This window comes from Oncorhynchus clarkii, chromosome 27 (genome assembly GCF_045791955.1).
Source record: "Oncorhynchus clarkii lewisi isolate Uvic-CL-2024 chromosome 27, UVic_Ocla_1.0, whole genome shotgun sequence".
Classification (NCBI taxonomy): domain Eukaryota; kingdom Metazoa; phylum Chordata; class Actinopteri; order Salmoniformes; family Salmonidae; genus Oncorhynchus; species Oncorhynchus clarkii.
The window spans coordinates 27454642-27482179 of NC_092173.1; the positions used below are offsets into that span (position 1 = coordinate 27454642).

Consider the following 27538-nt stretch of genomic DNA (forward strand, 5'->3'; position numbering starts at 1 on the left):
CAGCATGAAAGATAGGAGGATGGCATTGGTGTTTCTCTACAAGTAGGGTGAGTCAACATGTTTTTGTATTTGCACGAACGCACGCCCACGCACACAAACAGAAACAGAACCATAGACAGCCGCATCGTATTTAGCTTATGTTGATTGGACTAAATTGTTTTTGGTTTCTTTCAGTTGCCACTGTATTAGACTAAGCATAGGTGATTTTATGATGTTTAAATGTTGAAGTTGAAATGGTGCTGGAATAGTGGAGGCATCTCCTGATTTCTTTGCGACTTGCGGTAACTCTGTGGTTCTAAATCAATAGTTGTTTAGTGGTCTGAAAATGTCTGAAACATTAACTTGCTTAACCATGCTGTACCACCAATGCCATTCAAGGCCACAGTGTCTCCCGACCCCTCCTGTCTCAGCCTCCAGTATTTATGTTGCAATAGTTTATGTGTCGGGGGGCTAGGGTCAGTCTGTTATATCTGGAGTATTTCTCCTGTCTATCCAGTGTCCTGTGTGAATTTAAGTATGCTCTCGCTAATTCTCTCTCTCTCTCTTTATCTTTTTCTCTCTCTTTCTTTCTTTCTTTCTTTCTTTCTTTCTTTTTCTCTCACTCTCGGAGGACCCGAGCCCAAGGTCCATGCCTCAGAACTACCTGGCCTGATGACTCCTTGTTGTCCCCAGTCCACCTGGTCGTGCTGTTTGCTCCAGTTTCAACTGTTCTGCCTGCAGCTATGGAAACCTAGCCTGTTCACTGGACGTGCTACCTGTCCCAGACCTGCTGTTTTCAACTCTCTAAAGACACCAGGAGCAGTAGAGATACTCTGAATGATCGGCTATGAAAAGCCAACTGACATTTACTCCTGATGTGCTGACCTGTTGCACCCTCTACAACCAATGTGATTATTATTATTATTTGACCCTGCTGGTCATCTATGAACGTTTGAACATCTTGGTCATGTTCTGTTATAATCTCCACCCGGCACAGCCAGAAGAGGACTGGCCACCCCTCATAGCCTGGTTCCTCTCTAGGTTTCTTCCTAGTTTCTGGCCTTTCTAGGGAGTTTTTCCTTGCCACCGTGCTTCTACACCTACATTGCTTGCTGTTTGGGGTTTTAGGCTGGGTTTCTGTACAGCATTTTGTGACATCAGCTGATGTAAGAAGGGCTTTATAAATACATTTGATTGAATGATTGACTGTCATGTAACTAACTGTCTGTTACATGCAATATGTGTCGTGGACTTCACTGGACAGAAGTTGCTATTCGGTTTCATCATAAAACAAAGGTGTGGTTGAATATATTCTGCCACTGTCTTCTTATTGTCTCGGCCTATAGGCTTATATATCACGACTGTAAGGCATATGATTTGACAGCAAACAACACAATTATCACAACACATACAGTGTAGGTTGTAACATGGCTTGGCTTCCCCAGTGATTTTACTCACTCACCGCAACAGGTTAATATTATCCAGTGCCACTTGGTGAAAGTGAATGCTAAAATACAGATTGGAGATTGGTATTGGTATGTGCAAGTCTATTGTTTTCCCAGTCTAATGTACACTTGGCGCCATCGTGTGGACATTAAATAATATTTTGGGATTATGGGATAGTTCCATCAAAATATACTTTTTTCCACTTATCTTGTCTGTGGTCGATTCACCATCGCCATACCACTACTGTGACTATGGAAGAATAAGCAAAAGTTTAATCAAGAGGTTACTAAGACGAGTTATGTCTGAACCTGCAATTTACCTCAACATGAATAAATGCATATACCTAAATGCTGTCCCAGGGACATCAGACCTAACTCGCCAGTTCACATTCTCCTGTCTTTATCAGTGATTATACATAAAATCCACCAGATTGGGTCAGGGTAAGACCTATAGAGCATTCGAACAGGACATGTAATGCACACTATAGCCATTCCATAGGCATATATTGTCCATGTATGACAATAATAAATATTAGTTGTATCCATGGACTAGTTTTTGACAGAACTGCACGATAGAAAAGCATGTGTACACATTAATTTTATGAGTATGATTTGTGTGTGGTGATTTTGTATGTTTAGTTGCATGGTGTATTCTGCTGAGCGTCATTTTTCTCCCCTATTTCTGGCAGCAGGAGAGAGGTGTCAAGGTGTTACATTTAAGAGGCTCATCAGCTTATTCGGGATATGGGTCAGCAAAGGTGGAGTTGCTTTTCGACCCACCTCGCAGCACTTTCTCTCTCTGTCTAGCTGTCTCTCTCTCTCTCTCTCTTTTTTCACTCTCTTTCTCTCTCTCGCTCTCGATCTATCTCTCTGTGTGTCTCTCTCTCAAACATAAACACACGCACACACAGCCATAGCCTACCACCCAGGATTCAAATGAAATAATAAAGGCTTATCTAGTCATAGGAGATAATCCATTATATTTATCCGGGTTCAAATATAGTAGGCCTGTCCATATTCAAATATATGTTGTCATGTCAAAATAGTTTCCCTAAAAACATGATACAACTTTTTCGTAGCAGGTTAGGATAATTAACGTAACAGGTTAGGAGATTTATGTTAAGGTTAGGAAATGGGTTAGGGTTAGCAAAAATGCTCTCCTGACCTGCCTACGAAAAGTCACTCGAAGTACAGTGTTTTTAGCGAGTCCCGATGCCAAAAGCCAGATGTTTGTATCTAGGCTAGGGCCAATCCTCAAAAAGGGCTTTAGTTTTTGAAATACTCCTACCAAAGGTAGGATAAAACACAACTGTATTTTTTTTTACATCTCTAATGTCTCCCATTTAGGATACGGATGGTTGTGTAAAAAAGTGCAGAACACGGGCCAAGAGGCAATGGGCCACATAAACTCATGTAACCCAATATTGCAAGCGCTGATATTGCTAAAAATGTGATGTCATTCAGTGCTGTATGGTCCTGCCTGACAGAAATACATACACTTACCCATGTGTTTTGATGTTGTGGCTGTTATAATCAGCTCTAAGGAAAACACCCCTTAAACTAGGCAAGTGCAGAATAAATATTGGCTGGAGGGGGTGGGGGGTTGTGGTTCATACATGCATAATCTATGAGCAGAATTACTGTTTTACCTCAATTAGCCACAAAATCCCTAGTTTGAAAGTGATTGTTTACTGGAAGCTGTGTGGCGCCATTTTCCCTACATTTTCCCCCACGCGGGCCAGCCCACTAGTAATTCAAGTTCCAACCAATGAGCTTTAGCCCCTCGCTATTTGAGTGACAGCTGGCAATGACGTGGTGTAGTATGCAATCTTCAGGGACCACTTTTGGCTAGTGGGCACTAGTTTCAGAACTACTGGCTAAAAAGTTTACAAAAGTACCAGAGAACATGTTTGATAGAGAACTTGCCAAGTCAGATGTGCTCTAATTCAGTGCTGTATGATCCTGCCTGACAAAAATCTATACAGTTACAGGTTTTTTGATGTTGTGACTGTTGTAATCTTATCGGATTTAAGTTAAACAAGTGGGCTGAGATGGTGAAAACGGTCATTTCTTTTCAGTCTAATATTCCTCTTTGGATTTTATATGTTTAGCCTCTTGCAATTATGTTAAGGGGCCCCCCTAGAGTTGTCTCCAAATCCATAATGGAGTCCAAAATGCAATATGGCTGCTGCAATACCATTGACCCCTCTATGGAAAGATGAGATTCTCACGAACTTGATGGTTTTCTTCAATTTGCTCTACGACCCCCACAAGTGTCTTGGGACTCGTCTGAAGTCTGTACAGACGATCTGGCAACTTTTGTCTGTAGTGTCCAGTTTGGGCTACACACTAAAACGACCCCTCTGCGGAAAGGTGAGACTCTCATGAACACATGCATGTCGCCCACAGGCCTGACAAGACCAGTCTGAAGGTCCCCGGTACCAGTTGTAAACATTAATGAAAGTATATATGGAGACTGTTTAGTGTAAAAAATAAGGGGTTAAATACATGTCAAATAAAAAACTAGAAATGTTTCCTGATCTTTCAGATACAAGGACCGACACTTCAGAACAAGCTTCCTTTTGGGATGGACTATCTGTTGTTCCATGTAGTGAATCTCTTATTCAATGGGTTTGTATGGGCTAAAAGGACAAAAACACATTTTCATCAAATAATGTTTTTATATTTTGCTTTGATACATCAATGGGTCTTAAAACTCTAAATCAAATAGCAAAATGATCCTTGGTATGACCTTCTTAAAATAATTCCAAGTCACAAGTCTCTTTGAGCATCAATGACTCGGAGGCTCCCACAAATGGAAAGAGAACTCTGAACACCCTCTGTCTAGGTCTACAACTTGCGGTATACCAACTATGGTTTAACCTGTGCCTCCATTATTGGGCTCTTAAGTCTCCTCCTTATTATTTAGAAGTAAGCTTTGATTTGTTGCGAAGCTTTGATTTATTGCTATTCTAATAAGGCTGCCTGAATCCAACATGACCTCCCTCTGGCTCACTGCATTTGTGTTGCACATTGAGATGTGCTGGATCCTTGGACCCCAAAACATTTAATTTCGATGTCTGAGCCCACTTGTTTTCCTTTGAGACAGTTAGAATAGCCACAACATCAAAAGTTGTGCAACAGTATGTATGTCTTGTCAGGCAGGACCATACCGTGCTGAATGAGAGCCAATTTGACTTCTTGAGTTGTCTATTAATCAGCTACCAAACATTTTAGTTTACATTCATCATAAATATTTGTAGTTGATATTTCCATCTATTGTATCTCTCCAGCCAGGCATTATTCAGCATTTTTTTGTTTAGTTTTGGAGTAAAATATTTTTACACAACCATCCATTTCATAAATGGGAGACATTAGAGATGTGAAAAAATATGGTTGTGTTTTGATCGACCTCTGGTAGGGGTATATATTTTTTTTTTTTAGGGGGGGGGGGTCCTGCAACTAGCCTAATCTGTCTAAATTGGCACTGGGTTCCTGAAACACGTCATTAAAACAGCTGAAATGACTGACACAGGCAAATATTGAGGAGCTCAGGGGATACACGCGCAGGGAAAACCCTTCGTTAACGTTAATTATTCCCTCTACACCTAAGAGCAAATTCAACTTAAGTGGGGGGCCTATCATTGTCACATAAACGCATCAGACCAATTATTGTTCGGTGCATAGTGTTCATGCAACAAGCTGTCTCCATGGCAAAGGAAATAAATAAGTTATGGGACCCTAGATAAAATACTTTGTTTTTCATCTTCATCACTGTTATTAGTGCCAAATAGAAAACATATAATTATATTTCTTTAGAGCCCTCTATTTAAATTTAAATGTGATTTTCTGCAGAATATAGGCCTAGGCTACAATCTTGACAAGGTGTTGTGCGATGGTTATGTGTTTCTGAGACTCCAACGTACATTGACAATCCTCTTATAGAGTGCCTTACCGAATATGGATTAGGTCCGGGTGCAGCACCCGTTTTGCCTACAGGTCACTTTGAAAGGGCTTTGATTGAATTGGCGTGGTTGATCTTGGCCTGCTATAATTTAGAATATATATTCATTAGACATTGAATATAAATACGTTTTACATTGAAGAAAAATATTGCTTTATTTTGCATGCTTTTGTAGTCTACGTTTCTGCAACCTGTTGAGCATCAGGTAACCTTTCCTTGTCAAGAAGGATACTTTACACGGATACATAATGTTAGTCTGTTTGATTCTAATGAGCTAACATTATAAGGTGAGAAAAATGTTACTTGTGTGTGGTGGAGCAGACCTGTGTAAGGTGCGCTAGCCTCTTCAAGCGCCAACAACAGCATGTAAGGATCTCTCCAGGGTGCTGAAGTTGACAGACAACGGCGCTCCTGAGGCTCCTGCCTCTGCCTCACTTTATGGTAGAGACCAGAAAGATAATGAGGTGTTGTGGCTTCAACTGGGCAACGGTATGACATTTCACATGAGTGAAAATATAGAGAATACTGGAATGGTGAGGTGAGGATTACTGCAAAAAAACAGGAGTGTTAAAAAAACTATCCTCAGACTTCACAGCTTTCAAAAAGGCCAAAGAAAGCAATGGTAAGTGCAACATATTATGATTAAAGCTATGCTATTCAAGAGTGTCTCTTTGAGATAACATGCTATCAAATACAGTGATCTCACTCTCACATAGCCTACTTTGTGTTAACTTTATGCAGTTTATAAAACCTTGAAGTAGCCTAACCCTTATTATAAATTATGTTAAAATGAATAGGCTAACCTAATCTTTTTTTGCAGATGTTTTTGGTTTGGTGTATACTGCTTTGATGTAGGATCAGATCACAGCTCACCAATACGGATACTCCAGCAGGATAATGCAACATATTCCTCTAAATGTTAGAGGTGTGCTATGGGACTTATCCAACTATCCCTATGGCCCCATCTTCAAGAGCAGACACAGCCTTGCAACTCTGCCATTCTATAACTTTCTGCTATGGGTCCTGCTCGGGGTTTTGACGTTTCCGTGCTGTGTCCAGTGTTTAATCTTCAAAGTTGGGGTCCTTGGACCCTGGAACTGCGACCCGGTCTACTCCAAGGCCCTACCTGCGCTGGCCGCTAAACTGGCCGTGGGCAGAATAAACGAGGATTTCAGTTTAGATTTGGGCAGCAAATTGGACTTTGTGATCCTGCAAGAAGCATGTGAAACGTCTAAAGCATTGACAACATTTGTGTACTACGAGAAGATGGTGGACGGTTTCGTCGGACCCACGAATCCAGGATACTGTGACGCAGCCTCACTTTTGGGCAAAAACTGGGATAAAGCTATCTTTTCCTGGGCTTGTATTAACTATGAGTTGGATCGAATCAAGAGCTACCCAACCTTCGCACGGACACTGCCGTCACCTACACGGGTGTTGTTCACCGTGTTGAAGCATTTCAGTTGGGCCAACATCGGCATCGTGTCTTCCAATGAGGATATCTGGATAGACACCGCCGGTAAAGTGGCCAACTCCCTGCGGAGCCAGGGACTTCCCGTTGGCATAGTAGCTTCGGCGGGAATGAACGAGACGGAGATGGAAAGCACACTGAGCAGAATCCAGGCTGCTGGAGAGATCAAAGGCAAGTGTTTTTAAGAACATATTTACCTTCTATTTTGTTATATTATGTTTTGTTTACTGAAAAGATACGAGTGAAATAAGTGCAGGCTATGCTATCAAGCCTCATAAGACTGCTTTTTATTTTTATTTGATTTAACTAGGCAACAGAAAATCTGAGCCTGATCAGTTTAAAGGGGTAATCCACAGTTGAAACAATGACAAATCACTGAGGGATGGGGCTGGAGAACTGTAACCACTCTCAAATTCATAGAAAGAGCAATGGATATAAGTACTAACCATCCATGATATCAACTTTATAGTTTTAACCATGTTTTGAGACTTTTTTTTACAAACATTGGAGTACAACAAGCAGTGGTGATTTTATCATGTAAATCTTGGTGGGGCAAACTTTTTTATGCATACCAGCAAAGCCTCTACACAACACTAAACAATACATTAATTGCATTATAACGGTGACCAAGGTGCCCAAAAACGGTTTTGGCCTACATAAAGCTGTCCCACCAGCAGAGCTTTCCTTTCAGCACTATGGAGTGAATCCTTACCACTGCTACACCTGGCTATCAGTGGAGACGTATTATTTACTGCCTTTCTAAAAACCATAGCCGATATGGCTGACTTGCTTAAACAAATGTAGTTACGACTGACTCCTTGTGGATTTGTGTAAGTCGATAAGAACCACATTCTCCTTCAATAATAACAAACTCAAAAATTAGTTTAGACTTTTGAACCATACACGAAAATTATTACATTTATGTTCAGTAAATTCATAATGTTTGTTCTTATATTTTTAATACTTAACTCTAAGTATAAGAGTAAGCTGAGCTAGGCCTATTTGTTCAGCACTTTCAAGTTGGACACCAACAAAAATTCAGATGTTATTTCAGATAAATTCAACAAGATGTTGAGGTCTTAACTTTACTCTGCTTTAAGTCACCGCACACACACACACACACACACACACACACACACACACACACACACACACACACACACACACACACACACACACACCACCCCTCTCCCTCCAATCTAGTATTGAAAGGGGTATTCAGTGGGCTGTTTGTGTGAGCTGATTTGTGCAGCATAGGAGAGGTGTGTGAGATGGGAGGGTTGTCACTGCTGAGGCTGCACACCTGTGAAAGCTCAGCTGTGGCATAAAGCCACTGTTTCCCCGTTCAGCAAGAGATTCCTCTCTCCATGCATACCTTTGGTTGTTTCGTTGTGTCTTTAGCAGTTGAGACCTAATTTACTCACCTTCATGCCTCATCTGATTATTGTTGAGTGTTTACTTTATTTATGGAATTAATTAATGTTGTTATTCCTTTACTCAGTGTGTGGTTTCCCAATGTGTGTTACTATCTTGAACCAGGTTGTATCACAGCATATTGTACAAACAAAACAACCCTTGCAATATCAACTGGAATTACATGGTTCTGTTACTGTTTATAACAAATATTTGAACGATGAGAATGTCACTGGCAAACATGGTTACAGACCCAACAACGTTATATAGTATCTCCTCAAGAAAAGCACATGAGCTAATTATAATACATAAAGTAAGCTAAACAATGAAATCATTCCAACATTGCCTAAATTGATGAACAAGGTACTAGTGAGAGACCTATGTAAGCAATAGGCCTATAACAATTGAGATGTACAAACTAGGGCATAAGGGAACGATGAGGGCATAAGAGGCAATCCATAATTTCGATTAAGACATTAATGAGTAAGCTAAGATGGACTAGTCGATATAACTTTGTTCAGCACTTTTGAAATGTACAGCGACAGAATTCAGAACATGGGCAGTTCTTACACTATTCTCTCTGTACACCAAGTCAGAACTGTAGGATAAATAGAGGGCGTATAAGCAGAAAAATAAAAGCTCTTACAGTATTCAATTACATTTCTCAAAAACAGATTACCCGCTACATGTGCACCACCAAGTAAGAACAGTAGGCTAAGTTCTGAGGGGGAAAAGGGACCAAAATAGGCACATGGGTTACTAACAGCTTACTACACAACAGACACTTAGTATTAGTGTAATACAGTACAGTGCATTCGGGAAGGATTCAGACCCCTTTTTCCATATTTTGTTATGTTACAGCCTTATTCTAAAAGGGATTATATTTTGTTTCTCTCATCAATCTACACACTACAGAATAATGACAAAGCACATTTCTTTGAATTTTTTGCACATTTTATTAAATAAAAAACAAATCACATGTACGTAAGTATTCAGACACTTTACTCAGTACTTTGTTGAACCACCTTTGGCAGCAGTTACAGCCTTGAGTCTTGGGTATGACGCTACAAGCTTGGCACACCTGTTATCGCTGCTGATCCTCTCAAGCTCTGTCAGGTTGGATGGGGAGCATCGCTACACAGCTATTTTCAGGTCTCTCCAGAGATGTTCGATCGGGTTCAAGTCTGAGCTCTGGTTGGGCCACTCAATGACATTCAGAGACCTGTCCCAAAGGCACTCGTGTGTTGTCTTGGCTGTGTGCTTAGGGTCATTGTCCTGTTGGAAGGTGAACCTTCGCCCCAGTCTGAGGTCCTGAGCGCTCTGGAGCAGGTTTTCATCAAGGATCTCTCTGTACTTTGCTCTGTTTATCTTTCCCTCGATCCGGACTATTCTCCCAGTCCCTGCCTCTGAAAAACATCCCCCAATATCCCCCTGGCATATTACATAATTTATGCAGCAGCATACAAGACATTTTTGAACTCAGAGTTGTTGTGCTGTGCTTGTTGGCAAATTTTGTCTTCAAACTTTGTTATCAAAGTCTGACATTCTCTGGATTTGTGGTGCTTTCAAGACACCTGGAACTCTGAAAAAACAAGGTTGAATTATGATGTAAGTGATCTTCAGGTCAGAGCTCTAGAAAGAGACCAGAGTTCCCGACTTGCAATTCCGAGTTGGTTGTCCGTTCAAAGCATATTTTCCCAGTCGGAGCTCGTTTTTTTCCAAGTTCCCAGTTGTCTTGAACTCACTTATTTCAGAGTTTCGAGTTTTCAGATGTTTTCAATGTGGCAGAAGTCATGCTGGATGGGCACTTCTAATGTAAATCTATGGTAGCACCCAAATTGGCTTGAACTGGATAGCTCTCCCTGTAGATTCTGCAGAGACGTTGTGTCCCCCCATGAGTGACAGAATCCTGAGCCAATCACGGCGCAACTAGAGAAGATTAACAATGCCAACGCTCTGTATTTTCCGCTGGCTGCCCTTCCACGACAGAAAGCACTGAGCTAGGCTGAAACACCTGCTTTTTGGAGCTGCCTTACTAAATAAAGCAAGAAAGAGACCATGTTTGTATGCAGCTTTTTTCAATCATTAAATGTGTTTTTACATTGTTTTCAAACTGATATGTGACACAAATTAAATAACATGTAAAGCACTGACAATAAATAAACAACAGGTATGAATGACAGGTCGCCACTGACAACAAATCAGATCAAATTTGTTGAATAAAACAGCTGTACCTTACTTACAAGCCCTTCACTAACAATGCAGTTTTAAGAAAAAATTATTTACTAAATAAACTGAAGTAAACAATAAATAAATAAAAATGAAAAAAAAGAAGAAAATTGAAAATAACTAATAATTAAAGACTAACAATAAAATAACAGTAGCGAGACTATATACAGGGGGTACAGATACAGAGTCAATGTGCGGGGCACCGGTTAATTGAGGTAATATGTACATATATGTAGGTAGAGGTAAAGTGACTATGCATAGATAATAAACAGAGATTAGCAGCAACGTAATGGTTAGCCATTCAGGAGTCTTATGGCTTGGGGGTAGAAGCTGTTAAGAAGCCTCGGTACCGCTTGCCATGCGTAGCAGGGAGAACAGTCTATGAGTAGGGTGGCTGGAGTCTTTGGCAACTTTTAGGTCCTTCCTCTGACACCGCCTGGTATAGAGGTCCTGGATTGCAGGAAGCTTGGCCCCGGTGGTGTTCTGGGCCGTACGCACTACCCTCTGTAGTGCCTTGCGGTCGGAGGCCGAGCAGTTGCCATACCAGGCAGTGATGAACCCGTCAGGATGCTCTCGATGATGCAGCTGTAGAACCTTTTGATGATCTGAGGACCATGCCAAATCTTTTCAGTCTCCTGAGGGGGAATAGGTGTTGTCGTGCTCTCTTCACAACTGTCTTGGTGTGTTTGGACCATGACAGTTCGTTGGTGATGTGAACACCAAGGAACTTGAAGCTCTCAACCTGCTCCACTACAGCCCCGTTGATGAGAGTGGGGGCATGCTCGGCCCTCCTTTTCCTGTAGTCCACAATCATCTCCTTAATCTTGATCATGTTGAGGGAGAGGTTGTTGTCCTGGCACCACACTGCCAGGTCTCTGACCTTCTCCCTATAGGCTGTCTCATTGTTGTCAGTGATCAGACCACTGTTGTGTCATCGGCAAACTTAATGTTGGTGTTGGAGTTGTGCATGACCATACAGTCATGGGTGAACAGGGAGTACAGGAGGGGACTGAGCACGCACCCCTGATGGGCCCCTGTGTTGAGAATCTGCTTGGCAGATGTGCTGTTACATACCGTTACCACTTGGGAGCGGCCCGTCAGGAAGTCCAGGATCGAGTTGCAGAGGGAAATGTTTCGTCCCAGGGTCCTTAGCTTAGTGACGAGCTTTGAGGGCACTATGGTGTTGAACGCTAGCTGTAGTCAATGAATACCATTCTCACGTAGGCGTTCCTTTTGTCCGGGTGGGAAAGGGCAGTGTGGAGTGCAATAGCGATTGTGTCATCTGTGGATCTGTTGGTGCGGTATGCAAAATGGAGTGGGTCTAGGGTTTCTGGGATAATGGTGTTGATGTGAGCCATGACCAGCCTTTCAATGCACTTCATGGCTACAGTGCTACGGGTCGGTAGTCATTTAGGCAGGTTATCTTAGTGTTCTGGGGCACAGGGACTATGGTGGTCTGCATGAAAAAACAAGCTTATATTTTGGGTTCTGATGGGGTACAACAGTTGTACAGTGGCTTGCGAAAGTATTCATCCCCCTTGGCATTTTTCCTATTTTGTTGACTTACAACCACAAATTAAAATAGATTTTTTGGGGGTTTGTATCATTTGATTTAAACAACATGCCTACTACTTTGAAGATGCAAATGATTTTTTATTGAGAAACAAACAAGAAATAAGACAAAACAACTTGAACGTGCATTACTATTCACCCCAACAAAGTCAATACTTTGTAGAGCCACCTTTTGCAGCAATTACAGCTGCAAGTCTCTTGGGGTACGTCTCTATAAGTTTGGCACATCTACCCACCTGGATTTTTGCCCATTCTTCAAGGCAAAACTGTTCCAGCTCCTTCAAGTTGAAAGGGTTCCGCTGGTGTACAGCAATATGTAAGTCATACCACAGATTCTCAATTGGATTGAGGTCTAGGCTTTGACTAGGCCCTTTCAAAACATTTGAATGTTCCCCTTAAACCACTCAAGTGTGGCCATTGTCCTGTTGGAAGGTGAACCTCCATCCCAGTCTCAAATCTCTGGAAGACTGAAACAGGTTTCCCTCAAGAAATTCCCTGTATTTAGCGCCATCCATCATTCCTTCAATTCTGACCAGTTTCAGAATTGATGCCCTCCCTGACTGGTCCCTGCCGATGAAAAACATTCCCACAGCATGATGCTACCACCACCATGCTTCACTGTGGGGATGATGTTCTCGGGGTGATGAGAGGTGTTGGGTTTGCGCCAGACATAGCGTTTTCCTTGATGGCCAAAAAGCTAAATCTTAGTCTCATCTGACCAGAGTACCTTCTTCCATATGTTTGGGGAGTCTCCTATTTTTTTCTTTAAGCAATGGCTTTTTTTCTGGCCACTCTTCCATAAAGCCCAGCTCTGTGGAGTGTAAAGTGGTCCTTTGGACTGATACTCCAATCTCCGCTGTGGAGCTTTGCAGCTCCTTCAGGGTTATCTTTGGTCTCTTTGCTGCCTCTCTGATTAATGCCCTCCTTGCCTGGTCTGTGAGTTTTCATGGTTGGCCCTCTCTTGGCAGGTTTGTTGTGGTTCCATATTCTTTACATTTTTTAATAACAGATGTAATGGTGCTCACTGGGCTGTTCAAAGTTTCAGATATTTTTTATAACCCAACCATGATCTGTACTTCTCCACAATGTTGTCCCTGACCTGTTTGGAGAGCTCCTTGGTCTTCATTTTGCCACTTGCTTGGTGGTGCCTCTTGCTTAGTGGTGTTGCAATCTATTGGGCCTTTCAGAACAGGTGTATTTATACTGAGATCATGTGACACTTAGATTGCACACAGGTGGACTTTATTTAACTGATTATGTGACTTCTGAAGGTAATTTATTGTACTAGATCTTATTTAGGGGCTTCATACATGTGCACACACCACTTTTCCATTTTGTTATTTTTTATTCTTTGAAGCAAGTAAATGTTTTCATTTCACTTCACCAATTTGGTCTATTTTGTGTATGTCCATTACATGAAACCCAAATAAAAATCCATTTAAATTACAAGCTGTAATGCAACAAAATAGGAAAAACGCCAAGGGGGATGAATACTTTTGCAAGGCACTGTACATATAATTTATTTTCATGTCCCTAATGTTATGTAGCAACTGCAGATTGCCCCTTTAAGGTGGCGATCCCTCACTGTCTCTGTCCTGTGTGTTCCAGTGATCATCATGTGCATGCACTCTGCTCTGATTGGTGGGGAGCAGCAGACAGCCTTCCTGCTGAAGGCCCATGAGATGGGTCTGACGAAGGGCCGCTACGTTTTTGTCCCCTACGACACCCTCCTCTATAGCCTGCCCTATGCCAACACATCATACTTCCCCCTGCAAAACAACACCAAGCTGCGGCAGGCCTACGACGCCGTGCTCACCATCACTGTGTCCTCAGATCTGATGTCATTCAACGAGGCGTTCAACATGGCCAAGAGGTTTGAGGAACTCACCATATCACTGGTCCCACAGCAGGTGAGGAGGGTGTTTCTTGATATTTTCAATTGTGGGATGTGAGTAGATTCCATCTGAATTTCAATTGATTGTTATGTTATTACATTGTTATTACAATAGTATTATAAATATGCCATTGATTGTATTTATTGAACATTTGTTATGTAGAGAAACACCATAGTCTTCAGGCCATTTGACATATAACTGTTTTGGGGGTGAGTTTTAGATCAGTGTATCACTCTCAGTTTGAGAAAAGCTAATCATTTTAACCAAATAAACGATTTATCAATGGCCTTGCATTCCAGGTCAACCCCCTGTTTGGAACCATCTACAATGGTATTTACCTCCTTGCCAAAGCCATGCACAATGCCAGGAGAGCTGGCCAGTGGCTCTCCGGGACCAACCTAGCTTATTTCACCAGGAACATGACGTTCTCTGGCTTCAACCAGAAGATCCAGATAGACACTGAAGGGGAGAGCCAGACCAACTATGTCATCCTGGACTCCGACGGATGGGAGGGTCAGCTGTACCGCTCCTATCTGGTGGACCTGAGCGCTGACATGGTCCGCTTCGCAGGCAAATCCATTCATTTCCCTGGGGGTTCCCCTCCCCCCTCAGACTCCAGCTGTTGGTTTGAACCAAACATTATCTGCACTGGAGGTAGAGAACCTGTTTGCCTGTTAGTTTGTGTCTTTCCTTCTTCCATCACACAACCAAACTATGTATTTAGTCTCCATGTCTTACCTGTGTCTCAGGTGTGGAGATAACCTACGTCATAGTGGTGGTTGTGATCATCTTCATTCTGATCGTGGGAGGACTTGGTCTAAGTCTGTTCGTAAGGTAACTCTTCTCACTGTCCTGTTCATGTTTCTTACTGTATTTGTATGCTGTTTAGCAGAGGTGTGGACTCGAATCACATGACTTGGACTCGAGTCAGACTCAAGTCACAAATATGATGACTTGCAACTCGACTTTGACTTAAAACCAATGACTCGTGACTTAACTTGGACTTGGGCCTTTTGACTCGACCTGATTTGATATCCTCCCCAAGCCCAGATATTAAAAATGATGCTATTAAAAAAAAGTGTGCAGCGCATCAACTCTTCATTTAACAGATTACAGTTTGAATCGGACAGCAGCCAATCAAATTGGGCCAGCTGAGAAAAAGTTGCGCGTGGCAGTGCAGAGGAACGTCGGCGGGTGAATTCAGATGGAGCCCTTGGAAAGATTGATACCCCAAATTATTATTTTGGGATATAAAGACTACGCTGTATCGATAAAAAACGGATTGAAACTTGCAAAACATGCCGGAAGAAAATTACAGACGGAGGCGCAACAACTTCCAACTTCGTTCAACATTTGAAGCTGCACAAAAAACGGTAAGTCATGGCTAATATAGCAGACAGCTATATCATTTATATATTTGCTAGTGTAGCATGTAGGCTAACATAACGTTACATCAATGAGCCTCCACACAGTCAGTCAGTGCGGGAACGTGAACATTACACCCAAGATTGAGCTACAACTGGCTCGGCAGTTGGTAGCCTAAATCCTGCCTGATGTTACTGCTGTTCCTAAAACCATTGACATAGGTTAGCCTACTGTAACCACACACAGAGAGGATGTGTGTGTGTGTGTGTGTGTGTGTGTGTGTGTTTGTTTGTTTGTTTGTTTGTTTGTTAAGGTTGGGCGATTGTGTACAAGCCTACATCGCCCGATTGCGCCCCATAGCGATCCTCAATAGTCTTTCTCATGGTTAACCATGCATTTCCGTGGAAATATAAAGTTTATTTGGAAAGTAATAAATATACATATTTTTAAAAAGCATTCATGATTTGTGTCAATGTAATATACTAACTATTACTCTTGTTAAAAATATGAAGTGGTATTACACTTGGTGAAGAGCACATTATGACTTGTTTAGGACTCTAAACTCAAAGTTTAGGATTTGAGACTTGACTTGAGACTTGTCGGTCTTGACTTGGGACTAGAGTGCTAAGACTTGCGACGTACTTGTGACTTGTAAAACAATGACTTGGTCCCACCTCTGCTGTTTAGATACATAGACTAAAAACCTAGACAGAGATAGTTGCAATTGCTTTGCTGTTACCATGGCTGACATGCTCTCTGATTGGCTGGTAGGAGGAGAATCCAGCAGATCCAGTTGGTGAAGGGGCCCAATCGGATCCTACTGACTCTAGAGGACCTCACGTTCATCAACCCTCAACTTAGCAAGAGGGTAAATATATTTTCCCATGTGATTCTCTACAACATGACTTCTTTCTGATATACTGTATGTTCAGTCATCTATTTTATGCCTCATAGAAAATCACTCTAGAGGACCTGAGTGAATCTAAAAGTGCAATAGACAACAACGGTATGCATTCAGGAGACCTGCACCACTCTGTGAACAGCATCACTACCGCAACACATGACACCACAAATGTAGCTGTCTATGAGGTAGGTTGACGACGTTGACCGTTGAACCACAAGTCGACTTTTCATCCCTATCCTAAAATATTTCAATGTGACTTGTAGAGAATGGAGCCAGAATAAAACCACATTTTCTTTCATGGCTTCAAAGGGCGACTGGGTGTGGCTGAAAAAGTTTGAAGAAGGCCATTTCAAGGAAGTCAAGCAGAGCACCACCAAGATCTTTACAAAGGTAAAACCAAAACATAACAACAGTAAGTTCAAGCACAAGTACAGTGAATTGCTTGCGAGCTCTACTCAACAGTGCAGTAATCAATATCTAAAATAGTATACAAATCAAAAATAAATACAGTGCCTTGCGAAAGTATTCGGCCCCCTTGAACTTTGCAACCTTTTGCCACATTTCAGGCTTCAAACATAATGATATAAAACTGTATTTTTTTGTGAAGAATCAACAACAAGTGGGACACAATCATGAAGTGGAACGACATTTATTGGATATTTCAAACTTTTTTAACAAATCAAAAACTGAAAAATTGGGCGTGCAAAATTATTCAGCCCCCTTAAGTTAATACTTTGTAGCGCCACCTTTTGCTGCGATTACAGCTGTAAGTCGCTTGGGGTATGTCTCTATCAGTTTTGCACATCGAGAGACTGACATTTTTTCCCATTCCTCCTTGCAAAACAGCTCGAGCTCAGTGAGGTTGGATGGAGAGCATTTGTGAACAGCAGTTTTCAGTTCTTTCCACAGATTCTCGATTGGATTCAGGTCTGGACTTTGACTTGGCCATTCTAACAACTGGATATGTTTATTTTTGAACCATTCCATTGTAGATTTTGCTTTATGTTTTGGATCATTGTCTTGTTGGAAGACAAATCTCCGTCCCAGTCTCAGGTCTTTTGCAGACTCCATCAGGTTTTCTTCCAGAATGGTCCTGCATTTGGCTCCATCCATCTTTCCATCAATTTTAACCATCTTCCCTGTCCCTGCTGAAGAAAAGCAGGCCCAAACCATGATGCTGCCACCACCATATTTGACAGTGGTTATGGTGTGTTCAGGGTGAAGAGCTGTGTTGCTTTTACGCCAAACATAACGTTTTGCATTGTTGCCAAAAAGTTCAATTTTGGTTTCATCTGACCAGAGCACCTTCTTCCACATGTTTGGTGTGTCTCCCAGGTGGCTTGTGGCAAACTTTAAACAACACTTTTTATGGATATCTTTAAGAAATGTCTTTCTTCTTGCCACTCTTCCATAAAGGCCAGATTTGTGCAATATACGACTGATTGTTGTCCTATGGACAGAGTCTCCCACCTCAGCTGTAGATCTCTGCAGTTCATCCAGAGTGATCATGGGCCTCTTGGCTGCATCTCTGATCAGTTTCTCCTTGTATGAGCTGAAAGTTTAGAGGGACGGCCAGGTCTTGGTAGATTTGCAATGGTCTGATACTCCTTCCATTTCAATATTATCGCTTGCACAGTGCTCCTTGGGATGTTTAAAGCTTGGGAAATCTTTTTGTATCCAAATCCGGCTTTAAACTTCTTCACAACAGTATCTCGGACCTGCCTGGTGTGTTCCTTGTTCTTCATGATGCTCTCTGCGCTTTTAACGGACCTCTGAGACTATCACAGTGCAGTGCATTTATACAGAGACTTGATTACACACAGGTGGATTGTATTTATCATCATTAGTCATTTAGGTCAACATTGGATCATTCAGAGATCCTCACTGAACTTCTGGAGAGAGTTTGCTGCCCTGAAAGTAAAGGGGCTGAATAATTTTGCACGCCCAATTTTTCAGTTTTTGATTTGTTAAAAAAGTTTGAAATATCCAATAAATGTCGTTCCACTTTATGATTGTGTCCCACTTGTTGTTGATTCTTCACCAAAAAATACAGTTTTATATCTTTATGTTTGAAGCCTGAAATGTGGCAATAGGTCGCAAAGTTCAAGGGGGCCGAATACTTTCGCAAGGCACTGTATATACTGTGTATAAAAAATAAAGAAATCATGAGAAATAAGATATTATGTTAAATACAGGGTCAGTGCCAATACCATATTTACAATGTATAGAGTCATGTCTGGGATGTGAGTTTGTTTTTGTTAACTTTGGGGTCTTCATTTTGTGTGAATGTGTCCAGATGAAGGATCTGCGAAATGAGAACATCAATCCGTTCCTGGGGTTTTTCACAGACTGTGACATGTTTGCCGTGGTGACGGAGCATTGTTCCCGTGGCAGCCTGCAGGACCTCCTGAGGAACGATGACGTCAAGCTGGAATGGATGTTCAAGTCTTCTTTGTTGCTGGATCTAATCAAGGTATGACATGTTTGACACATCATGTTGCAAAACTAGTTCCACAAGTCTAATTTGTCCCAATAAGATAAAAAATATCTTCTAAAAACTGTTTCTGCCAGCAGATCAAACGTTTAAAATGTTTTTCTGGTACTTTGTCATAAGTAACACCAATGGTTTACCAGTTCTGATCTTATTGGCCTCTCAGGGTATGAAGTATCTGCACCATCGAGAGTTCCCTCACGGTCGGCTGAAGTCACGGAACTGTGTGGTGGACGGTCGCTTCGTCCTCAAGATCACAGACTACGGCTTTAACGAGCTGCTGGAATCCCAGAAATCCCCCAAAAATCTAGTTCCACCTGAAGGTAACATCTATGCCTAGATCTGCACTTTTGTTTTTTGAAAATGTTCACTCTTCCATATCACGTTAACGGAGCGGTGTGGTCAACAACATCATTTTTTTGTTAATGCCTTGTTAGAGTTGTTTGAAAATAATTGATAGTTACATTTCAGATTGTTTTGCATGGGTGGGGTTTTGGACCGCTTGGTGACATCATAATAAAGAGAGTTTGCCCTCCTCTCTGCCAATAGCAGTTAGTTTGCAGGTTACACATCCCTCCCACTAGGCTCTTCCAGTTAGGCCCCTCTCTCAGACCACTCCATGACAGTCCTAGCAAAATTATTGCTTAGAAATAGCATTTAACTAAAAAGCTATTTTTGTTTGTTTTTGAGTATTTTAATTGAAAACAATCACAGTAAGGTACTTAATTGTTACCCAGAAATGATTTGATATCGAGATAAAAATGGCTGCATTGGACCTTTAAAGATGGACTTGACACACATTCATTTGTATTTCTAGTTTGTGAGTATAATCTATGTAATTTAGATTCTATATGCTTCCCAGGTGCTGCATTTAACTACCTTGCCAATATCGTGACCCTGTGCCTCTATCTCAGATCAGTTTTGGACAGCTCCAGAGTTCCTCCGAGACGTGGAGAACTCTCGGAAGGGGACCTATAAAGGAGATGTGTATAGTTTTGCCATTATACTCCAAGAGGTGGTTGTCCGAGGACTTCCATATTGCATGCTGGGTCTGACTCCTGCGGGTAGGTTTGGGGGATACAAAACAAGCAAAAACATACAATCTTAGATCTTAGAGGCATTTTTTTGTTTTAGCTTGAGGTCATTTTTCTGTCATCTGTGAATCAACATCACTTGATTGACTTGTTATACTGGCATCTATTGAGTAATGTCAGAGTTGTAAATCACAATAATTCCCCTATCTACAGTGTATGATGTAGCTACATATTGTACATACAGAATTTCTGCTTTGCTTTGACAAGCTGTCTAGTACCAGCGGATAATAAACTGTGTAATGAGTTGTTATGCTCCCGTGCTGCCGCTGTACAGTATAACCTCTCTCCTCTCTTTCTCTCTCCCTCACCATCAGAGATCATCCGTAAGGTGAAGAAGCCTCCTCCCATGTGCAGGCCCACGGTGGCCCCAGATCAGGCTCCTCTGGAGTGTATCCAGCTGATGAAACAGTGCTGGAGCGAACAGCCTGACCGCAGACCAGCCTTCGATGAGATCTTTGACCAGGTCAGAAACCCTCATCTGTCTCCATGGTTATCTGCTGCCAGTCTCATAGAAGGGTAATGCAGGGAATATGTCTGGGTAATTATGAGCTGTGGACAGCAGAAATTGGTCTGTCAGCGCTCATTGGCCATGTCCGAAATCTGTCTTGCCTACTACTTAATAAAACAATATACTGTGTACTAATCGTATTACATACTGTTCAGAATGTACTGTTTAGGAAAAATGAATGCAGTAAGCAACAAATATTGCCATCTAGGCTCACCCGTCCTGAGAATGTCATCTAATAATGCTCAATTGCGTTGATTCCCAATCATTCATTTATTTTGGTACAGCGTGTTCCCTTATCTCATTATCAGCTGATTATCAGCTCTTGTCAAACACACATGAGTCTGGAATAGGGAAGGCAAAATTAAAATAACTTTCAATAAATTCCCTTGTCTTCCTGAGATTCCGGTTTGAGGATTCACTGAATCAGGAGGGAGTAAGCAGGAAATACGGAATCCTCCATCCAGGATTTCTGGAAAACCAGGGAATTTATTGAAAGTTCACGGGATTGTGCAACCCTAGTCTGAAAAGACACTTCTCTTCCTCAAAAGTGTGCAACGTATTCTACTAGATGAAAAGACGTATAGTTTAACATCTTGGCATATAAAGCATACTTTATTTTCGACATTTCAAGTACTATAAAACTTTTTATTTTTGTATACCTAAAATGCAAATGCTGCGCAGTGTTGCAGGCCTTCTCTTACAGCTGCAACTGTATGTGCATTTGTAAATCAAGACCTTTCTTGAGTTGGGCTCTGGAATGGTGCAATTGTTGAGAATATGAGTCTATGGTTGTTGTGGGGAAAGGGGTTTTGTGTGTGTGTGTGTGTGTGTGTGTGTGTGTGTGTGTGTATCCCGCAACTGTTGCGAGGGAGTAAAATATGTTAGGGACAATATAGGATGATTCACAATAATTGTTTGCTAATATAATAATTGCTTGCCATAATGTAATTTTGGTAATGGCGAGACTGGTGAGAGGTAAAAATCCTTTGCATGAATTGTCTACATTACTACAAATATTAATAGCTAATTATGGAAAATAAGATAATCAGGATTTTTAATGTATGTATGTGTATATATATAGATATATATATATTTAATGGCTATAAATAATACAAATCGAGGTGAGGGCGATGGAAATGCATCTGGTGGTTGATCTGCTTCTGTTCTGTGTGTGGCACTGTGTCTCTCCGGGGCTATGGGATCCGGGGCGTCAGGGGTGGTCTGCAGGATAGTTGGATGACAACCCAACTCGGGATGAGGAGGGCTTTTAGCGGGTGGAATAGTGGGGACCAATTGGAGGTTTACTTAGTAGCAATGCAAATATCATGGTACAGCTATATAGACACTCAATCATCATGTTACTTTTTAATGGTACGTTTACAAACATATATTTTGATAAATAGAATTGAGAGTTATTTCTCATTATGGTAAGTGGTGAAATAAGTATAGCCAGTTATAATGGGAATGGCTTAGCAGATAATAAGAAAAGACAATCAATATTTATGTCACGCCCTGACCTTAGTTATCTTTGTTTTCTTTATTATTTTGGTTAGGGTGGTATGTGTGTTTTTGGCTTGTCTAGGGTTTTTTGTATATCTATGGGGTTTTGGTATTGTCTAGGTAAATGTAGGTCTATGGTGGCCTGAATTGGTTCCCAATCAGAGACAGCTGTCTATCGTTGTCTCTGATTGGGGATCCTATTTAGGTTGCCATTTTCCATTTAGGTTTTGTGGGTTATTGTCTATGTGTAGTTGTATGTCAGCACTCGTGTTATAGCGTCACGGTCGTTTTGTTTAGTGTTCTTCGTTTAAATAAAGAAGAATGTATTCATCTCACGCTGCGCCTTGGTCTTATGACGAATGAGACAATTTAACTGGCTAAAAGAGAAGGAATATATCTATTGCTTACAGGAAACTCATTCAACAATTTTAGATGAAGTTTTGTGGAAAAAGGACTGGGGGGAACCAAATATATTTCTCCTATGGGCAAAGAAATTCAATACGGGTGATGATATTAATTAACAGTAATTTTTATCCAAATATGCAAATTGTCCAAACAGATCATCAAGGTAGATGGATCATTTTAAATAATATGTTATTGGACAATAAACATATATGGCTTATTAAACTATATGGTCCAAATAATGATGATCCAAGCTTCTTTGAAAATATATATAAGAATTTATCAACTCTACAAACAACACTATTATTACAGTTTTAAATACCTCTATGGACCGTAAAGGACATCACGCTACAAACTATCACCCTCAGGCACTTATGGAAATCATGAATGTCATGGATATATTGGAATTAGTGGATATATGGAGGCTTAAATACTGTGAACTAGTGAGATATACATGGCGGAGGCTCAATCATGCTAGTCGTGTCGATTACCTCCTTATGTCATTCTCTCTGGCACCAAAAGTTTAAAAAGTATTGATAGGGGACAGAATGCAGTCAGATCATCACATTTATTTATTTAACTAGGCAAGACCGTTGAGAAAAAATTCTTATGTACAATGACGGTCTAGGAACATTGGGTTAACTGCCTTGTTCAGGGGCAGAATGACAGATTTTTACCTTGGAAGCTCGGGGATTTGATCTAGCAACCTTTCGGTTACTGGCTCAACACTCTAACCACTAGGCTACCTGCCGCCTCATCACATAATTGTCATATATATTACTCTTACAGAATTTACACATGGGCGAGGATATTGGAAATGTAATCAAAGCCTACTGGATGATAGCATGTTTATAACTAGGACAGAATCATTTATAACTGACTTTTTCTGACATAATCCTTATTGTATGGGACACTTATAAATGTGCCTTTAGAGGCCAGGCAATTCAGTACTCATCTATAAAACAAAAGCAATTTAGATCAAAAGAGTCCATATTAACAAAGGAAATTGAAGGACGAACGGAACAGATAGATAGCAATAGAAACTGTACCATAGAGGCACAGACTTAGTTAGAAGAAAAACAAAAATAAATGGAGGAACATATTCAAGAAAGATCCAGTGTAATATATTATAAAAAATAAGTCGACCTGGATGGAATGTAGGGGAAAATGCACCAAATTATTTTTCAATCTTCAACATAGAAATGCTACCAAAAAAATGTATTGAAACTTGTTACAAGTGATAGTCACAAAATGATATTTTGGAAGAGGAAGTGCTTTAAGCATATGTTTTCGTTTAAGTCGCCTCCATCTCCACTAACCGAAGCTAATTGTATGGATTTTTTTCCTATTAATAATGTAAAATTAACATCTGTACAGAAAGACTCATGTGAAGGCCAAATTACAGAGGAGGAATTTATTGATGCAATTAAAGCCTCTAAGGCTGGGAAAACTCCAGGGCTGGATGGCATACCAGTGGAAGTACACCAAAGTTTAATTGATATACTCAGAGGACCATTATTAGAATGTTTTAACCACTCCTATATAAATGGTAGATTATCGGACACGCAACAAGAAGGTCTGATTTCATTATTACTGAAACAGGAACCAAGTGATATACAGTGCCTTGCAAAAGTATTCATCCCCCTTGGCGTTTTTCCTATTTTGTTGCATTACAACCTGTAATTTAAATTTATTTTGATTTTGATTTCATGTAATATACAAACAAAATAGTCCAAATTGGTGAAGTGAAATGAAAAATATATCTTGTTTAAAAAAATATATATATATTGTAAACGGAAAAGTGGTGCGTGCATAAGTATTCACCCCTATTGCTATGAAGCCCCTAAATAAGATATGGGGCAACTAATTACCTTCAGAAATCACATAATTAGTTAGATTGCACACAGGTGGACTTTATTTAAGTGTCACATGATCTCAGTATATATTCACCTGTTCTGAAAGGCCCAAGAGTCTGCACACCACTAAGCAAGGGGAACCACCATGCAAGCGGCAATATGAAGACCAAGGAGCTTGCCAAGCAAATCAAATCAAATGTATTTATTTAGCCCTTCTTACGTCAGCTGATATATCAAAGTGCTGTACAGAAACCCAGCCTAAAACCCCAAAAAGCAAGCAATGCTTGTGTAGAAGCATGGTGGCTAGAAAAAACTCCCTAGAAAGGCCAAAACCTAGGAAGAAAAAAACCTGGGAAGAAACCTAGAGAGGAACCAGGCTATGAGGGGTAGCCAGTCCTCTTCTGGCTGTGCCGGGTGGAGATTAGAACAGAACATGGCCAATATGTTCAAATGTTCATAAATGACCAGCATGGTCAAATAATAGTAATCACAGTGAACAGGTCAGGGTTCCATAGCCGCAGGCAGAACAGTTGAAACTGGAGCAGCAGCACGGCCAGGTGGACTTGGGACAACAAGGAGTAGTCCTGAGGCATGGTCCTAGGGCTCAGGTCCTCCGAGAGAGAGAAAGAAAGATAATTAGAAAGAGCATACTTGAATTCACACAGGACACCGGATAAGACAAGCATTTCGCTACACTCGCATTAACATCTGCTAACCATGTGTATGTGACAAATAAAATAAAATTTGATTTGAAATACTCCAGATATAACAGACTGACCCTAACACACAAACTACTGCAGCATAAATACTGGAGGCTGAGACAGGAGGGGTCAAGAGACACTGTGGCCCCATCCGATGATACCCCCAGGCAGGGCCAAACAGGCAGGAATTAACCCTACCCACTTTGCCAAAGTGGGCACAATCTAAGGGTCAGGGACAACGTTGTGGAGAAGTACAGATCAGCGTTGGGTTATAAAAAAATATCAGAAACTTTGAACATCCCACTAAGCACCTTTAAATCCATTATAAAAAATTTAAAGAATTTGGCACCACAACAAACCTGCCAAGTGAGGGCCATCCACCAAAACTCACAGACCAGGCAAGGAGGGCATTAATCAGAGAGGCAACAAGAGACCAAGATAACCCTGAAGGAGCTGCAAAACTCCACAGCGGAGATTGCAGTATCTGTCCATAGGACCACTTTAAGCAGTACACTCCACAGAGCTGGGCTTTATGGAAGAGTGACCAGAAAAAAGCTATTGCTTCTAGAAAAAAATAAGCAAACATGTTTGGTGTTTGCCAAAAATCATGTGGGAGATTCCCCAAACATATGGAAGAAGGTACTCTGGTCAGATGAGACAAAAAAATGTGCATTTTGGCCATCAAGGAAAGCGCTATGTCTGGTGCAAACCCAACACCTCTCATCACCCCAAGAATCCCATCGCCACTGTGAAGCATGGTGGTGGCAGCATCATGCTGTGGGGATGGTTTTCCATTGGCAGGGACTGGGATACTGGTCAGAATTGATGGAATGATGGATGGAGCTAAATACAGGGAAATTCTTGAGGGAAACCTGTTTCAGTCTTCCAGAGATTTGAGACTGTGACGGAGGTTCACCTTCCAGCAGGGCAATAACCCTAAGGGGGGGGGGGGGGGGGGGGGGGGGGGGTGAATAGTTATGCACGCTCAAGTTTTCTGTTTTTTTGTCTTATTGCTTGTGTGTTTCACAGTAAAAAATATTTTGCATTTTCAAAGTGGTAGGTTTGTTGTGTAAATCAAATGATACAAACCCCCAACAAATCTATTTTAATTCCAGGTTGTAAGGTAACAAAATAGAAAAAATGCCATGGGGGTGAATACTTTTGCAAGCCACTGTATATAAAGTTCCATTCCATTTAAACAATTGGAGGCCTCTTACACTTCAATGTTGTGATGCAAATATTCTAGCTAAATGCTTGGCGCATAGAATTAAAAAGGTATTGTCAGATATTATTCAACCTAATCAGACAGGTTTTTTACATGGATGGTACATTGGCGATAATATTAGTACTGGAAACAATAGAATATTAGGAAATATCGGGGACACCAGCCCTGGTTTTCATAGCTGTTTTTAAAAGACTTTTGATAAAGTACGACTGGAGTTTATATATAAATGCCTAGAATATTTCAATTTTGGATCAAAATATATATATATAATGGGTCAAAGGTGTGTATAGTAACCCTAGGTGTAAAATACAAAAACATGGCTACATCTCAAAGTTTTAAACTGTAAAACAAGGTTGTCCACTATCGACATGTCTATTTATTATTGCCATCGAAATGTTAGCTGTTAAAATTAGGTCCAACAATAATATTAAGGGATTAGAAATCCGTGGCTTAATAACAATGGTGTCATTGTATGCTGATGATTCATGTTTTCTTTTAAAACCACAATTAGAATCCCTGCACAGCCTCGTAGAGGATCTAGATACTTTTGCTAACCTCTCTGGATTAAAACCAAATTATGATTAGTGTACTATATTACGTATTGGATCACAATAAAATGAAACTTTTACATTACCATGTAGTTTACCAATAAAATGGTCTGCCGGGGATGTGGACGTACTCGGTATACAAATCCCGAAAGAAATAAATTATCTCACTCCAATACATTTTTAGAGAAAGTTATCAAAAATAGATAAGATCTTGTTACCATGCAAAGGAAAATATCTGTCTATTTAGTCATATCACAGTTTACCTATTTGCTTATGGTTTTGCCTAGACCTAGTTTCCTACCTTTTAAATTATATGAACAAAACTTTTTCAATTTTGGAATGGCAAACCAGACAAAATTAAAAGGGCCTATTTATATAACAAATATGAATTTGGAGGACAGAAATGATAAAATATTAAAGCATTAGACCTCTCACTAAAAGCATCAGTCATACAAAAGTTATACTTAAATCCGAAATGGTTCACTAGTATATTAGTAAGAACGTCTCACCCCATGATGAAGAATGGCCTTTTCCCCTTCATTCAGATTACAACCACTCACTTTCGGGTTATTTTGGAAATGAAATCATCTCCAAAATATTGTTCTTTTTTAAACAAGCCTTAGAAAGTTGGCTGCAATTTCAGTTTAATCCACCTGAAAAGACAGAACAAATAATATAACAAATATTGTGGTTAATCTCAAATATACTAATTGATTAAAAAAAACATATTTTTCGATAACATTTTAAAAAAAGGTGTAATTTTTGTAAATTATATCACAAATAGGACTGGTGGAGTTATGTCACACATGCAGCTAACACTGCTCCACCCAAAATTACAACCAACTAATTGCAGCATTACCACAAAAATGGAAGTGGCAAGTAGAAGTGGGAAAAAGTAAGGAACTTGTCTGTCGGCCCTGCATTAAAGACCATAAATGGTTATAGAAAATTGTGATAAATAAAAACATATACCAAT

The 27538-nt window shown here is 40.6% G+C and overlaps 1 protein-coding gene across 1 annotated transcript in view; it reads left to right on the plus strand.

The window, feature by feature from the left end:
- The first annotated feature begins 5449 nt into the window (after positions 1-5449).
- LOC139385993 (retinal guanylyl cyclase 2-like) overlaps positions 5450-27538 on the plus strand; it is a 32391-nt gene continuing 10302 nt past the window's right edge. The window contains exons 1-12 of the mRNA XM_071131309.1: positions 5450-6010; positions 6209-7030; positions 13682-13983; positions 14268-14622; positions 14718-14802; positions 16105-16201; positions 16288-16422; positions 16547-16627; positions 18534-18710; positions 18895-19051; positions 19643-19792; positions 20137-20285. Of these exons, the coding sequence (XP_070987410.1) occupies positions 6286-7030; positions 13682-13983; positions 14268-14622; positions 14718-14802; positions 16105-16201; positions 16288-16422; positions 16547-16627; positions 18534-18710; positions 18895-19051; positions 19643-19792; positions 20137-20285 (2433 nt within the window). The 5' untranslated portion in view covers positions 5450-6010; positions 6209-6285. The remainder of the gene's footprint in view (positions 6011-6208; positions 7031-13681; positions 13984-14267; positions 14623-14717; positions 14803-16104; positions 16202-16287; positions 16423-16546; positions 16628-18533; positions 18711-18894; positions 19052-19642; positions 19793-20136; positions 20286-27538) is intronic.